Source organism: Alosa pseudoharengus, unplaced genomic scaffold (genome assembly GCF_046254945.1).
Source record: "Alosa pseudoharengus isolate Yale_2024_CS ecotype anadromous, Long Island Sound unplaced genomic scaffold, YU_APseudo_1.1 YU_APseudo_1.1_scf_8, whole genome shotgun sequence".
In the NCBI taxonomy this organism is placed as follows: domain Eukaryota; kingdom Metazoa; phylum Chordata; class Actinopteri; order Clupeiformes; family Clupeidae; genus Alosa; species Alosa pseudoharengus.
In genome coordinates, this window is record NW_027468870.1 from 33,740,558 (window position 1) to 33,757,292 (window position 16,735).

Genomic DNA, 16,735 nt, shown 5'->3' on the forward strand with positions numbered 1-16,735 from the left:
CTATCTATCTATCTATCTATCTATCTATCTACACACACACGCACACACACACGCACGCACGCACACAGACACACACACACACGCGCACATACACACACACATACACACGTGCGTGAACACACGCGCATTCACGCACAAACACACACACGCACACACAAACACACAAGCGCCCATACACGCACAAACACACACACGCACATGCAAGGACATCAGAGACACTGTTCACAATACTAGCATACACACACACACACACACACACACACTGATAAACACACACAAAATACTGACACACACACACACACACATATTGACACACTTCCATTCACATATGAAAGAACAGGCGAGCTCTCTGAAGGACTACTTGGTATTCGGCAGATGTGGCAGCTGCATTTCAATGGTGGTAACAGAGAGGATTAATCAAGGATCTTTGGCGGTAATCAGAATATTTAAACATTTACTGGGGACGCTGGGCAGACGCCCAAAGGCAAGTGTGTTCACACAGCCAGAGACAAGAGGGAAAGAGGCATCGCCGTGCTCAAACAGGTCATCTGGACCAAACTGACCAAATGCCAGAGAAGACCAAATCCTTTAATCAACCAGCTACAAGGGATTATGACCAAAGGTCCACAAACACAAACAAGTTCCCGGAAAACAAAGTGGTCATCCAGCACTCTTTCAATCTCGCCCTCTATCATCTCTCTCTCTCCCTCTATCCAGCTCTCTCTCTCCCTCTATCCAGCTCTCCCTCTATCCAGCTCTCTCTCTCTATCCAGCTCTCTCTCTCCCTCTATCATCTGTCCCTCTATCCAGCTCCCTCTCTCTCTCTCTATCCAGCTCTCTCTCTCTCTCTCTATCCAGCTCTCTCTCTCCCTCTATCCAGCTCTCTCTCTCCCTCTATCCAGCTCTCTCTCTCCCTCTATCATCTCTCCCTCTATCCAGCTCTCTCTCTCTATCCAGCTCTCTCTCTCTCTCTATTCAGCTCTCTCTCTCCTTCTATCCAGCTCTCTCTCTCCCTCTATCATCTCTCTCTCTCCTTCTATCCAGCTCTCTCTCTCCCTCTATCAGCTCTCTCTCTCCCTCTATCATCTCTCTCTCTCCCTCTATCCAGCTCTCTCTCTCCCTTTGTCTCACTTTGAACTCATTAAATTCTCTGGTCTCTGTCGGTCTGTCTTTTTGTCTTTGTCTCTTCTTATCCCTTCTGTTTCTCCAAAGGCCCTGAGGCTGTAGCAGGCCTGTGTGTCCCCTACGGGCCTCTGTACTGCTGTGAGAGGGTCTGGAAAGTGTCGGGGTTGGAGGGGGGTGGGGGGGGGGGGGGGGGGGGGGGGTGGGGGCTATACATCTCTCTATCTCTCTCTCTCTCTGAATGCTTTTCAAAACACTTTAAACAATGCATAGTCCAGATGAGTTACAATACCTCTGAAAAGGCTACAGAGTCACACACACACACACACACACACGCACACACACACACACACACACACACACACACACACACACACACACACAGACACACACACAGACACACACACACACTCTCACACACACACATGTAACAGCCACACACAACTACAAACACACCTTCCCACTGAAGCTCTTGCGCACGTCCGAGAGGGTCTCGGGCGCCATGAAGGCCGGCGTGCCGGCAGTACTGGACAGCAGCGCGTCGTTGCCCTCGAACTGGTTGCTGACGCCAAAGTCGGCGATCTTCACATGGCCGTCGTCGCCCAGCAGCAGGTTGGACGGCTTGATGTCCCGGTGGACGATCTTCTGGTAGTGCACTGCGGGGGCGACACAAGAGAACAAGCTGACAGAAAAACAAGCAACACTTGACCGCACGCACTCGACGGAAACACTTCATGCATCGACTAGCCCGGCTGCAAATTACAAAACAATTAGTAACCAGACACTATGGCATCCTGCAGAGAGAGGGAGAGTGATTAACACCTCCACGAACTAGCAGGGGGCTTGTATTCCATAACACTCTCTACTGAGGACTGTGTATGTATGTGCGTGTGTGTTGAAGGGGGGGGGGGGGGGGTGAGTGGGTTGGTGCCTTTCTAAAGGGCACTTTAGAGCCCTCAGCCAGGTCACCCTGACCCACTCAGACAAACACAGTGTTTGATTGGTTAAGTGGGGGTGGGGGACCTGTGCCTCTCGAGAACCTTAATCAAACACAATGTCCTTCGGGTGCTCTGAGACACCCGTTTAAATTAGTGACCGTCCTCTCTGGCCATCAGAAAATGAAATAAAACAACAAAAAAAGATGTTCAAATCAGCGAGCCATTTTCACTACAATAATGATTATAATTGGGCAAGTAGTACGGATTTATCATGTTGGCACAAGCCAAGCAAAGTAGTAGGGAATGGGGTCGAAGGTCATCGACCCACTCATCTGTGGCTAATGAGCATACATGCTTGCTTCTGTGCACTGTGGAGTTCAGCGCTAATTCTTAGCGGTATTCTATTATCTGTCCATCCAAGCACACTGAATGTAAAAATAAGTGAAGCACCAACTTTCAATCAAGCGCATCTGATTGTTAAGAGGAAGAAGAAAAAAGCAGCCAGTCGATGCGGTCAGTCGAGCCTTTTGAAAATGGGCTCACGTGGCGGGCTGAGAGGAACCTCTAAGGGACACACAAACACACACACACACACAGTTCCTATGACTCACGCTTGCTGATGAAGGGCCTATGGAGTGAGATGTTTAATAAGGGGCATCGTGAGACATCCACGGAAGAAACTGCCAGGGCGGTGCTCAGGACTCCATCCAAACAACCCCCCCCCACACCACACACACACACACACACACACACACACACACACACACACACACACACACACACACACACACATCACATCACACCACCACCCCCGCCATTTGGCTTAATAAACGAGCAGACAATTAAGCAGGCAGAGCCAAAACAAATACGGCTGCGTTTGGAGATGATGAATGTGGCGGAGGCTCCCCCTGGCCCTGTTCTGAGTCATATTTATCTGCTAAACCCTGCTTGAGTGTGTTTGTGCGTGCACGTGTGTCGTCTTACGGTACTCAATGCCGAGGACCATGTCCCTAAAATAGAGACGCGTCTGCTCCTCAGTAAAGGGGCTGTCCGTGGGTACCTCCATCACAGGTCTTCAGAGAGAGGGAAAGGGAGAGAGAGAAAGGGAGGGAGGGAGAAAAGGATGAAAAGTGAATTTAAAAGTTGTTTTGTTTTAAACAAGTGTTTACTTTGTCTTTTGCCCCAGGAGGCCCAAACGTGCATATTGTGCCATGTCAGTACAGCTTAGCTGGCTCATAGAAACAGCCATGCTCAGTGCAAAGGCCCAGCTCAGTCATAAATAATACATAGGATCAGCACTAGTGCATGGGGACAGAGCCGAAAGAGCAGCCAAGCACACTGCATTTTGCTGAATAAAAACACAATACAACAATCTCTGGAAACAAAGGCCTCCCAAATGTAATCACATTCGCAGTTTCATAGAGATTGGACAGAGAGCCAGACAGTTAAAATCCGTTCAATTATTATGCAGAGGAGGAGAAATTGAACGGTTTCTTTTCACAGCGCTCTTGGTTCCAATCGGACGGAAAACCAAACAATACCACTGGGCCCTGGTTCCGGCTTGAACCCATGCGATGAGAAAAAAAAAGCTGCCTTCCCATTGAGACAAAAAAGGCACATTAGAATCGGGCTTTCCACAAATGGAAACAACAACAGCGCTGTAATTTCAGAAAGCCCTTTCACCATCACAAAGGTTTCTTTTTCCGCCTCCGAAATGGGAAAATTAAATGAAGCTCTGCACCCAATCATTTCTGGACAAGCAAAAAAAAAAGAACATAAAAATTGATTACAAATAATGGCAAGAAATTAATGGGAAGTGAAGTATTGCACGGCACAGGGAAAAAAATGTAAAAGCAAAAATGTATGGATGAAAACAGACGCATGTAATCCCTTCTCAGGAGGATGAGAGGGAGAGAGAGCGGAGGGCCAGATGCTTGTAAAGGAGGACATTACATTACCTTCACTATTTATCAACAAGAACCAGGATACTTACCCCTTCTGCATCAGCTCAAACACTGAGAGAGAGAGAGAGAGAGAGAGAGAGAGAGATATATAAATGCGTGTTTGAGCCCCCCTAGCCATTAAAAGCCACCTCATCTCTCCACGGTGGCTGTAATCCTCTAATTGTGTTGAAGCAGCCATGAAGAGCCCCCCTGGAGTAGCCATTACAGCATTTAGACATTCCGCCGACTAAACCAACATCACGATGACCACAGCCACCCCCACTATAAGGCTGCAGTCCAGAGGAACTGCAATAAGCTGTTGACACAGTGCTCATATTAATCCCACTATATAGGAGCTGTTATTTATTTCAGTAGTACTGCCATAGCTTTCTGTGATGTAGCTATGTAGCTTAAATGTTATTCTATTGCTGTAAGTAGCCTTGGATACAAGTGTCTGCCAGATGAATAAATGTCAATGCAAAGATAACTGTTGCTAAAAGAAAGAGAGCATACGTACCCATGTGCAGTTTGTCCTCACTTGGGGCGTCAAGAACCTGCAACAAATGGCATTGTGTAAGAAGGTGATTCTTTTGGGGAAAAGAGCGGTCAATCGTGTGCCTGTTGACAACAAGCTGAGAGGCGGTTCCACTCGCTCGACTAGGCTCCACAAGTGGGTTATCCGAAGGGACATCAGACTTTTAATAAGGTGCAAATGGGGCCAGCAGCTAAAAATATGTTGTGCTAAAACTGAGCACCAGTGTTTTAATGGAGGCCCAGACTTCCAGGACAAACTATACATGTCAAGGTCTTACAAATAATGTGACTTTTATGTGACAAAGGCTTAAAACTTGTGAGTTATCCGATTTTGCAAGAAAGATGATAATTTCTAATGGAGAACTATATCTTGACCTCTTTGCACTTACTCCTGGCACTTTATTATTTATATTTACATCACGAAAATCACTACAGTTCCCAGAATGCTTTCAAACATGCTAACTCTCTTCCTTACTGTATAATGACACCTGCTTCCACTGTGCATGGAGCACTGGACCAGGTCAAGGCCTTTCATGAGACTGATGTGCTTTATTAATGGAGGTCAGAGAGAGGGACACCTTGTGAGCTGTGAGAGATGGAGGTGGGGGGGCAGCACCCAGAGGCCCATTAACACAGACCCCATCAGTGTCATTAGACCAGCGGCGCAAAAGAGTCTCAGAGTCTATCAGACCTCTGTCTTTCTCTCTCATTCTCTCTCTATATTGCACTTTTTCTTTCTCTCTCTCTCCCTCACTCTCTCATTTTCTCTCTGTCCCTCTCTTGCACTTTCTTTCTCTCTCTTTCTCTATCACTCTCTCTATCCCTCTCTCATCTACTGTACTTAGGCTCTAATCATTGTACACCATTACTTTGAGGCGAGAAGAGAACCTGTAGTCATTTCCAAGGCTGGAAATGACTGCTAAATGGACCCTGGAGGTCACTGCTTTATTTCCACAAGGTAGGATTGATCGTGTGGACAGTCATCAGATCTTCTTTACAAGAGGCCCACAGGTGTTTCACCTATTAGCACCTTTAGCCAACTGGAACTTAGATCATAAGATATATTTTAAACACTGTAGTGTTTCAAGGAGCCAACCTGACCCCGGGGCTGTTTCTATTGTGTCCAGTGAGTGTGTCAGAAGTCAGTACATTACTCTGAGTGAGTGAGATGGAGAGAGAGAGAGAGGGAGAAGAGGGAGTGTCTGCGTGTGTGTGTGTGTGTGTGTGTGTGTGTGTGTGTGTGTGTGTGTGTGTGACTGATTGAGTGAGTGAGTGAGTGAGTAAGTAAGTGAGCGAGAGAGAGAAAGAGAGAGGGGGAGAGAGAGAGCAATCTCTTTGTCTACGGACTCATTTTGCCCCTGGAGAAGTGTCTGTGACAATGTCAGTAAAACATAAAACATTTATTGTACATTTCTTTAATTTTGTCCTTTACTTGTGTATCCCTGTATCACTGATGTTTTGGTTCACTCTAACATGAATGTCTTGATCAGCATAAATGAATAAGTTTAGTAAGTCTCCGTCTGGCATGGTGCTAAAGCAAGAACAAAAAGAATATCACAAGGAATAAGGATGTTGAAGTTCTTACACATTTCATTTCAAATTCTTACTCTCTTTATCGTGCTTTGTAGTTTTTGTTTGCTTTTCTCTCTCTCTCTTTCTCAAATTCAAATTCAAAATTCAAACAATGCTTTATTGGCATGACAAATAAGACATGCGTATTGCCAAAGCAGTCATCTCTCTCTCTCTCTCTCTCTCTCTCTCTCTCTCTCTCTCTTTTCTTAACACCCCCCCCCCCTCCTGCACTGATGAGGCTTACTCAGGGGGTCAAGAGCGTGCAGATTAGCTTCGGCATGTTAGCATACGCCATGTTCAAATATGGCGCTGCATGGAGCATTTGGAACCAGCTCCATGCACGAAAATTCGTGTTGGGCACGAGCTCTCATGCGCGTACAGTACATGTTGGTGGGCGGGTACCTATCTGGCGGCTACAGCCAAACGTTATTCAGTGCGTATTTCTTGAGGATCCTATGAGAAGACGTGCATATTATGGTTGTTTATCCATCATATGACAAATAAAGAAAATTTTATTGATCTTGTTTCGTTGTTGTTTGTTCCGGGTTGCTAGGTTACGGGGACGCTGGCGAGACAAGCCAAACGTTATTCAGTGCGTATTTCTTGAGGATCCTATGAGAAGACGTGCATATTATGGTTGTTTATCCATCATATGACAAATAAAGAAAATGTTATTGATCTTGTTTCGTTGTTGTTTGTTCCGGGTTGCTAGGTTACGGGGACGCTGGCGAGACAAGCCGCCCCGTCTGGTATCATGTTTTTGTTTACATTTATGTAATGTTCGTAATTTTATGTAATGTTCTGTTAATTTTTTGTATTTATTTTTCTAGTTAAATGTAATTACTCTTTCTTCATGTTATTTTCGATCGTTTTTGTGTTATTCTTAGTCTTTTTTTCTGTTTAACAAACTCGGCTGACACCATCAACGTCAAGTTAACGTTATAACCAGCTTCCATTGGGCTGATGAGCGCCTTGGCTAGCCTGCCTTATGTCTCTGAAGTCCCTCATCCATCCGTGACGATGCACATCCAATGTCTGGACGGAGGGATTGCTCAGCAAGGGGGCCTAACGTCAATCTGCAAGAGATCTGCAGCTGCCACGACCACCGAGCTGCCATGCTAGCATCTACAGGTGCCTGGAGTCTGGATTGAGTGCTAAGAAACTCTGATGACAGCGTCAACCATGAAACAACAAATGGTCACTGTCTAGGACCACCGAGCTGACAATCAGCAGGGTCGCCAATCACAAATTCGGACTGTCTTGTCCTCCCAGTGCTCTCCAGACTGCCAGTGAATTCTCCGGGTTGGTCAGTTATAAAGAACTTTGTTGGTGTTGCATCGTGAAGACACAGCTGTGCGCAGTTTTCACGCGGGTCATCTTTGCCCTTGGACATTTTCAGCCGGTTTGAAATTGGACTAGTTTTATTTTTATTTTATTTTATTTATTAATTTGTTTGTTGTATGTCTTGTATGTCTTGGTGTCACGGGTACGCTGGCGACTACGCCGCTCCGTCCGGCATCTATTGTCTTTGTTAGTCTGTGTCAATGACAATGTCTTATATGTGGAGCGCTTTGGGTTGCACTCTGTGCATGTTAAATGCGCTATACAAATAAATCTGACTTGACTTGACTTGACTAAACATGATTAAAGACAATAAATTACACAACAGCGGCATAAAGACCTTGTCTCGTTACACCATGGGTCTCCAACACGTTGCTCTCAACCTATAGCCGCCCCCCTTTGGAGCTTGCCAGAGGCTGAAGCACTAGGCTACTACATTTAAACACAATTATTGCCGCGAGGCATTCCAGCCTACGAATTTAATAAAAAGTAAACCATGCATAATTAAAAAAAAAAAAAACTCAATTTAGGCTAGTTCGCTATGCCATAAGGTTTCCATTAGAGCACAGCACACGTTCAATGAATGAAGGAAAGGCCTTGTCTCGCAATAAACTGCTGGAAATTCCAACACTTTTTCAACTACACGAAACTTTACAGTGATCATCAAATACCCTCTAGATTTAAATGCCCATCAGTCTCAACATTTAACTATATAATAAAAGTCAAAAAGTAAAATAAATCCCATACCAAAACCGAAAATCGTCTGCGTTTGATAGCCTGGTATGCCGCTCCAAACAAAACGCATGTCTCACAATAACGTACAATGTAAGAAATAAAGGTCTGCCTCGAATAAGCCTACCTCAAATAAATAACTGTGCTTTGCAGCCTAAGTAAATAGCAGACCCCGGACATAATTTAGGATTTACGGAAAATATGCAATCATACGATGTTGGACGCCTGGCGATGCTCTGGCCGTCTACTGTGCCTCTGACACCGCTGCCTCATTTGGATGGTAACTCCACAGGTGAGCGCGAAGATTGGATGTCGTGGATGCGTAAGTAAACTGTTTTTTGCTGAGTCCGCAGACAACATTCTCTTTAATGTTGTCTGCGGACTACTTTACCGTCTGCGGTGTACAACTCAAAGTAAAGACACCACATTTTAGATGAGTTGGGGACGTAATTGTCAGCTAAGGCTGACCGTTCTGTGCGTTATCTTCAATACTATCTTCAATAATATTGAATATCTTCAATATTATTTTCAAAACAGGGTGGCTATTGAGGGCTCTGGCTCCAGTCATTATTGTGGCTACTGGCTATTATTGGCTTGATTTGGTCATGGGCCAACGCTAGAATACGTTAGAGCAGCGGTTCCCAAACTTTTTTCCCCGCGGACCACCTTCTACATCCTGACTCGGCTCGCGTACCCCCACCATCCAACACATAAAAAAGTAACTCATTCTATTGACGCATTCCAGGCATCGTTGTTTAATTAGCCGCCCTACATGATAACATAATCAAAATGTGCAACTGGTCTATGAGCTCTCACGTTACAAAAAACAGTGGAGAACCACATTAGTATGGTTAGGTAGCATCTCACTGCAGACAACGCACTGTGGCTTTGGGCAGTCTGTCTCCCAATCCATCATACTTTCGCTTTCTTCGCGCAGTCTTTTCTGTCTCGTTCTTTCTTTTATCCCCTGCGCTCCATCTCCACCTTCATTAGTCTGCCCCCCATCCCATTCCATCGTTACCTGTGTCCTGCTCTGTTTCTCTCGCTTCTCCTCTTCGATCGCTTTAATTAGGGCTAGAGCACCCGCTATGAGATGGCAAACAATAAAATAAAAAACAAACTAATCATAGACTGTAAAAATGCGCTACACTTGGCACTAAAAACCGAATAGTTTATTTATAGTTCGACTACGGATATTTCATGTCATGTTCGAATGCATATTTGCAGCAGGACAGCAGGCAGAGCGCTCTTAGTTAGAGCCGCTGTTATCCAATGAAATTAAGTTGCGCTTCAGGGCGACTCCACTCGGACTCCATGCGCGTTCCCGAGCAACTTTTTCTTCTTCTTGTTATGAGGCAAGGACTTTACAGTATGTGCATTATCGCCACCCTCTTACTGGAGGACGACTCTCTTTTTACAGAATATCCAATAAAAATCGACGTTGGTCCATGCGTCATTTCCAGCTTTGTAACTTGGCGCATGGTCAGAGCCGACTGGCGCTGGATCCGAACCCCAGTGTTCAAGATGGCATCTATCTATCTATAAAGCAAGAAGCGTCTGTGTGTCCGTGTGTGTGTGTGTGTGTCTGTGGCATGCATATCTCGCTGACCGTTTGACAGACTGACCTAAGATTTCGTATGTGGCTCGCGCGTGGCACAAAGGTGTGCACTCTCGATTTTGAAGATTTTTGAATGCATATTACAAAATATGCTTATTTACGTAGGATGTTTATCGCTGCACTGCACTGTTTCCAAGGGGACCAGTTTCAGGGGAGCTCCACCCCATGGATCGTGTACTGACAGTAGCTAGGTCCAGAGAACGGGCTCTGCTAGGTCTCACTTTGATGATAGTCAGTCGCAATTTAAACGGATTACTCGGGAGCCGCTTGTGGGTTAAGATGCAAGATGATTCTCATGTCTCACCTCAACAATAAAGACTCCCTGTATGCAGTTTGCTTGCATAAGATGATTACTTGCAAAAACACGACAACAAACACGGGTATGTAGTGACCACTCGAATAGCCCAGGCTACTTTGGACTTTCAAGAGACTTTGACTAAAACGACAATTCCGACTGCAAGGTCCCAAATTGAAACGAGCTATAGGCTAATGCCACATAGCTAACGTTAGACAAGTTGCAGACTGAGCGACGGCACTTATCACGCCATCAAACACGGGTATGTAGTGACCACTCAAAATAAAAGTATGTGCAAGCTTCGAATAGCATTAGGAAGTTATTCAGTAAGCTATACACATTTAGCCTTAACTCAAAACAGTTGTCATTATGTCATTCTGATCTGTAGAAATGTCACATGCAGCCATGCCTAAATTTATTAGAGGCCACATTAATTATAGGCTAATATATTACAATATTCAGTATTCATTATTGAATGCTTAGCTGGAATGATGTTTCCCTATCATCCTATTTTTTAAAGCAGGCATACCTAATAATTGAGCTACGGGTTTTCTTTAGGAATGGCATGTTTGAACGGGCACTGCACTAGTTGACTATGAATTGGCCGGATTTACTAGCCTAGCCTCCACCATTCATTTGTATGGAGGGCGGGACTTAGTCACTCTCTCCAGTTATATACCTCCATGGGCTTACTACATTTAGGCTGAAGTGATTGAAGCTTCCTCTCCAGGGGGGGGGGGGGGGGCTACAGCGCCGGCTTATTTCCCCCCCTCACGCAGTCAGTCCAAATCTCTCCATCCCTCTCGTTTCACACTCATCACATCGCAAGCTGCTTCAAGTAGCCGCCTCCCCGCCCCGCCCCGCATATGCAGAGCAGCTTTTGCCTTTGCACTGACACACAAACGAAGAATCCTTTGATGTTTTTTCTGTCTTTTTTGTATGAATGTATGAATATTAAAAGCTGACTTGATGAAAAGCTCATTGGCAGTAATGAGTGTGGGGCTGGGAGAGAGAGAGAGAGAGACAGAGAGAGAGAGAGATAGATAGAGATAGAGAAAGAAAGAAAAAGAGAGAGAAAAAGAGAGAGAGAGAGAGAGAGAGAGAGAAGACTTGAAGTCACCTCCACCAGCTTCACTATGTTGAGGTGGTCCAGTTTCTTGAGGATGGCGATCTCCTGGTAAACCCGCTCCAAGGGGCCTAGAACTTTGGGCTGCTCCCCCTGAGCTGCTTTTGGGCCTCGGGGAGGTGGACGGCCTGGAAACACACACACACACACACACACACACACACACACACACATACAAACACACACACACACACACACACACACACACACACACACACACACACACACACACACACACACACACACAAACACACATACAAACACACACACACACACACACACACACACACAGTTTAGTTAAACAATCCTGTCTCTCCACTATTTCTGTACTCTGAATCTGACACCTCTTTTACTCATCTCTAGTCAGTGAATGTTGTCTCAATTTACAGAGGATTAACAATATCAGGAGCGAAATTCCACAAACAAGACAGATGAAGCCATTATGATGATGAGATTAGAGACTTACGGGGGAATCCACATTGTTTCATCAGCTTCTTCTTCGACACCACTTTCATTGCCTGCAAACGAAACATGCACATTCACCACTGCTGTGCAATACTGTAAGTCGCCTCGAATATATCACATCAAAAAAGGGCCACTTGAGGCCAATATTACATCTCAGTGAATGATGACAATGATAGGGCAGCTATATCCTACTCAAAAGCCCACTATACCTATGACATACAGTGCCTGCTTTCACCACAAAATATATTAGCTTTTTAATGCGGAAGTAATTGAACACTTGTATAAAGTAAACATTTTGTTTTGCCATGCAATGTTAAATGCATGCCTGTACACAGTGAACTTTTCAAGTGTGTTGCGTAAGCTACTGACTGACGTGCAGCCTTGGCGGCCTAATCAGGGAAAAGCTTTTAGAAGCCTCAATCAAGTGTGGCAACCGACTCATTTTGCAATCCTAATGCACCACTTAAGATTCACACTGCAGCTCCGGTGGGGGTGGGATAGTGTGTGTGTGTGTGTGTGTGTGTGTGTGTGTGTGTGTGTGTGACTGCACAAGCAAATAAGGAAATTGACTGACAGTGGTTGATGTATGACGGTCCAAATGTCTCAGTCCAAATATGCATCAAAAATACATACCCACACCCAGGGTAAATTTGCCACCACAACAGTATTAAGAATGTCACTAATTCTCCGTTCTCCAAAATGGTCACTTGTGCGATCATTATTATTAGCAAGTCCAGAGCAAATCCTTATTCTCTGGGGCAACATGTGAGTGTTGTCCACCTGCTGATTGTGAAGCACCTGAGGAGGAGCGGGGAGCTGTGTCCGGCCTGTCATTAGTCTCTCGAGGAAGATGCTAATCCCCTGCACCTGCAGAATACACTTGGGCTCGCTAAACAAAAGGCTCCATTCAAAAGCTCTGGTCAGGTCTAATGGCGACATGTCGACAGTGGGTCTCGTATTGAATGTCGCTGAAACTGCGGTTTGGTGAATTTGAGCTCTCTACTTTCCTGTACAGGAAAAACACAAAGCGAACTCTATTTTTGTGGGTCTGTTTATGTGCATAATTACTGATCGTTTTTTGGCATCTTAATTACAATGCGGTGAATGGATACGGCCGACGTTAGAAACAATCTTTTTCTCTGGTGCTGTGCGAATGCTGTCGCTGTAATGGCTAGTGAAGTCAACTTGAAATATTCATCAAATGGAACTTCGATCAAAAACGAACTTCAAAGACCTTTCCACCTCAAGAACGGCTACAGCTTTGAGAGGAGTACAAGTCTTTATAGCAAGCTGATGATGATGGGGGAGGAGAGGGTGTGTTTTTCTTTTCGGGGGGGGGGGGGGTTGTTCTACAGTTTTAGAGAACTGGGGATTATGTCAAGGCAAAAATAATGCAGTTTAGGAAAGATCAGCATTGAGAGAAAGAGAGAAGTGAATCAGTAACACTAGCAGCTTTAGCAGCTTCCCTGCGGGCCACCACCAGGGAATCAGCCCAGCACCTCCTACAGAGAAGAGGGGGGAATCAGCCCAGCACCTCTTACAGAGGGGGAGGGGGAATCAGCCCAGCACCTCCTACAGAGGGGGAGGGGGAATCAGCCCAGCACCTCCTACAGAGGGGGAGCGGAGCGTAGTGGAGGCCATCGCCTCAGAGCGCACTGCAGTCAACTGCTGAAGTCAGCTTAGGCACTAACAAGTCATTAGACATTAGGGGAGGTGAGGACTACTCACGGCCTGCTGGGAGTAAGCAAGGAGGGCCTGGTAATTATTACATTAATCCCCCCACTTATGAACACGGGAGTGGGCGTGTGTGAGAAGACATTGCAAGGAGTTAGCCAGTGCCCAGTGTGCATGTGTGTGTGTGTGTGTGTGTGTGTGTGTGCCTGTGTGTGTGGTAGGACTTACAAAGAGTAGGCTATAAATTCTTGAGTTTTTGCATTAACATCCAACGTGTGAATGACGTTTTGTAGGTCAGTTTTGAATTGCTATTAGAGTCCTTGGTAAACTCTATACTAACGATGAGCAAGTTCTTTTCATTGGTCAGAAGCTAGCTGACCCGTCTAAAGATCCAGCCTCCAGTCATACGCTTGGGGATCACGGAATAGAAGGTAGTATAGAACAGCTATGTCAGAGAGTTGTACAGTAGAACTAAGGAGCAACTTAAGAGCATTTATCTTAGTCTTAAAGGAGAAATCCGATGAGTTTTCTCATAGATCTTCGCTTCTCAACATCACTGAGTACTGTCGGTACAGAAAAAACGAAAACAATCGGTTTTACCTACTGTAGCTCAAGTTGCTACAGCCAGCAGCTAATGTAGTCAGGCAGCTACAGCGCTACACTCTGGGGGCATGTACATGGGAGCTCACGAATATGCCCCCAGAGTGTAGTATATCGGAAATATATACAAATTTTTCCTCACATTACACAATATCTTACACAACTGTTCATATTTTTTATCACCCGTCACTACAGCATGTTCTTCTGTGAGTGCCCCAACCTGCCCTGGAACTCCAGAGTTCTCGCGAGAGCACAATTTGAATTTGCTCAGCGAGTCACTCTTTTTTTTAATTTTTGTTTTTTTATTATGAATAAGCATTGATACATCAACAAACATAGTACAAGTTAAAGTTCACGATGGTACCATCAAAAATTCAACATTACATAGATAAAGACAAAAAACCATGTATGCAATTCAGACGCTAGGGAAGGTTATAATAAGAGATCACAAACCTCAACCAAAACAAAATGTACAGGCTACTACTGTAACAGTTCGTATTGCTTTAGGGTTATGACAGAATTGAAGTTGATTAATGTACTGTTTAAGCTCATTCTTATAGGCCATAAGAGGGCTTGCTACCAATAAACTTACATTTATGAATGTGAAATTTAGCTAAGAGAATAAATAGATTAATTATGTATGTGTGTGCATTTTCTTTGGAATCAACTTCTGACAAGCCAAACAATATACATTGCTCAGCGAGTCACTCTGGCAATCAGTAATGATGCTCATTACCCATGCCCTTGGAGCCGAGCTGCACCAATCACATCGGTGTATCTGATATAGGCGGGCCAGAGGCGAGCTAAACAGACGATTACAGTGCTGCTACGTCAAAGTCCAAAGTCAGTCAGTAAACATTGGTCGTAGTGTTATCCAATTGTGTGTAGTGATATTTTCAAGGTCCCGTCCGCGCGGAGACGCTTTTTGGGTTAAACGCACAGGTTTTACATTGTCCAAACGAATCCTGTAAACGCACTGCCCGAAACCGCACTTTTTTGAAACCTGGTCCCAGGGTGGAAAAATTTGAAACCGTAGCCCTTGCGAGTTCGTTTGGACGGCGAAACCGCATACTTGCGTATTGATGATGTCATCGCCACACCTCAGCTGCCCTGGACTTGACACTTATAGTATTGCCTAACAATAAGTCATACATGACATTACCTACGATTACACTCAGTAGGATAAATATCACAACTGGTGCTGCGCAGCGCCAATAGCTTATGACTTGGTGGACTGAACAGTGTTTTCCCTGTTTTCTTGATGCATTCTAGCTACTGTCAGTGACGCGAGAACACTAGTCAGAAGTTATTAGGGAAGTGCAGTGTAAGTTTAAATTAATTTGTGCTGGGATATGAAGTAACGTGTTGAGTCGTGTTGAGATGGATCTGTTTGGACGCAAATATTCTTGATACGATTGCAGGGAAGACAGAGGAAAAAAAGATCGGTTTGGTATGTGTGGACTAGCCCCAAATGCGTGCTTGGTGCCACCCCTCGAGTTGGGCTATTTTCATTACTCATAGCCAGACCCTTAATCTCTCTTGATTTGGGTCTGGATTTCCAGGCTAGCCCCAACCAGCGGAACAGATAAATATGAGGTGCTGACACCCAACCAGTCAGGTCCCGCAAGTTTTCAACCAATCAGGAACAGCCGCCAGAAGGTGTCCAGCCAATCAGCATGGAATCACAGACTCCACCTTCTGGTAATCCCTGCCTCAGATCACACTCATGGACTCCTTGATCCATGTGATTGTTCAATTAAGAGGCTTTAAACGTCAATCATCAACCTACCCCCTTTTCCACATACCCTTCCCACATACCCTCATTTGAATATGTATACTATGTCCTTATCAACTGTCTTTTATGTTGATCAAGTGTATTGTGCTGGCTACTTGACAAACCAACTTGCCCCCTGGATCTTTAAAGACAATCCAATCCAATCCAGTCCTGTCCAGTCCAGTCCAGTCCAGTCCAGTCCAGTCCAGTCTTCTTCCTCAGCCTCTTCTCATCCTCATCTAATGCAGTAGCTGTATTTACTGAGCGAGTACCAACTGTGGCATGCGAGTCGCAGGAGGACTGATGGGGGGCTGACTGAGTGCATGAGTTAGTGCGCATGGGCTGCTGATCTGTGATCTGTGACTGAGCACAGAGGCACATGGAGCCAGATCAATACACCATGGCGCGGCCTCAGCTCCAGCCCCAGATGGATGGCGGCGGGTGGAGGCAGAGCAGGGACAGTGTGGCGACAGGGCGCCTGCATGTGTTAGGGCTCGGCACATGCCGTGAGGAAAGGAAGGATGTGACATTTACGCTTCATCCCTTTTCAAAACTACCCCCAGTTATCGATGATGAAGATGGTAGCCTGGTATGCAGGTTAAACAGGTCAACAAATCCATTTACCTGTCAATATGAAAACTCTGGTTCTGAAATGTTATGGGATAAAAAAAAAAGATTGGAAGTGCATGAAATGCCATTATAAATAAGGGGATCACTAGCCTGGAAAGTCAGCCCAACCCTAACCCCGAAGTTTGGTCTGGACTTGTTCCATTGAGATGCAACTATGCCCGAACCAGAGCGGTTCGAACCGACTGCACCAATCAAATTGTTTGTTGGTTGGGCTGTGTACAATGATGAACAGATGAGCAACGGTGCCTCGTCTATCATGTCACCTGAGCGTGCTTCGGTCGATTTTGTTTGCAACAAAAAGCCTGTCACTAGAAGCTAAACATATAGATTTCGCTATCACGTCTGTTGTACAAGATATTGACAGCGCAAAA

General features: G+C 45.2%; 1 protein-coding gene across 2 annotated transcripts in view; it reads right to left on the reverse strand.

The window, feature by feature from the left end:
- The window catches only part of camkk1a (calcium/calmodulin-dependent protein kinase kinase 1, alpha a), a 70,041-nt gene that overhangs the window by 18,731 nt on the left and 34,575 nt on the right, over positions 1-16,735 (reverse strand). For both annotated transcript variants that reach the window (XM_076275344.1, XM_076275343.1), the window contains exons 5-10: positions 11,688-11,739; positions 11,216-11,349; positions 4,521-4,557; positions 4,054-4,075; positions 3,045-3,133; positions 1,579-1,778 (exon numbers count right to left, since the gene is read on the reverse strand). In XM_076275344.1, coding sequence (XP_076131459.1) covers positions 1,579-1,778; positions 3,045-3,133; positions 4,054-4,075; positions 4,521-4,557; positions 11,216-11,349; positions 11,688-11,739 — 534 coding nt within the window. The remainder of the gene's footprint in view (positions 1-1,578; positions 1,779-3,044; positions 3,134-4,053; positions 4,076-4,520; positions 4,558-11,215; positions 11,350-11,687; positions 11,740-16,735) is intronic.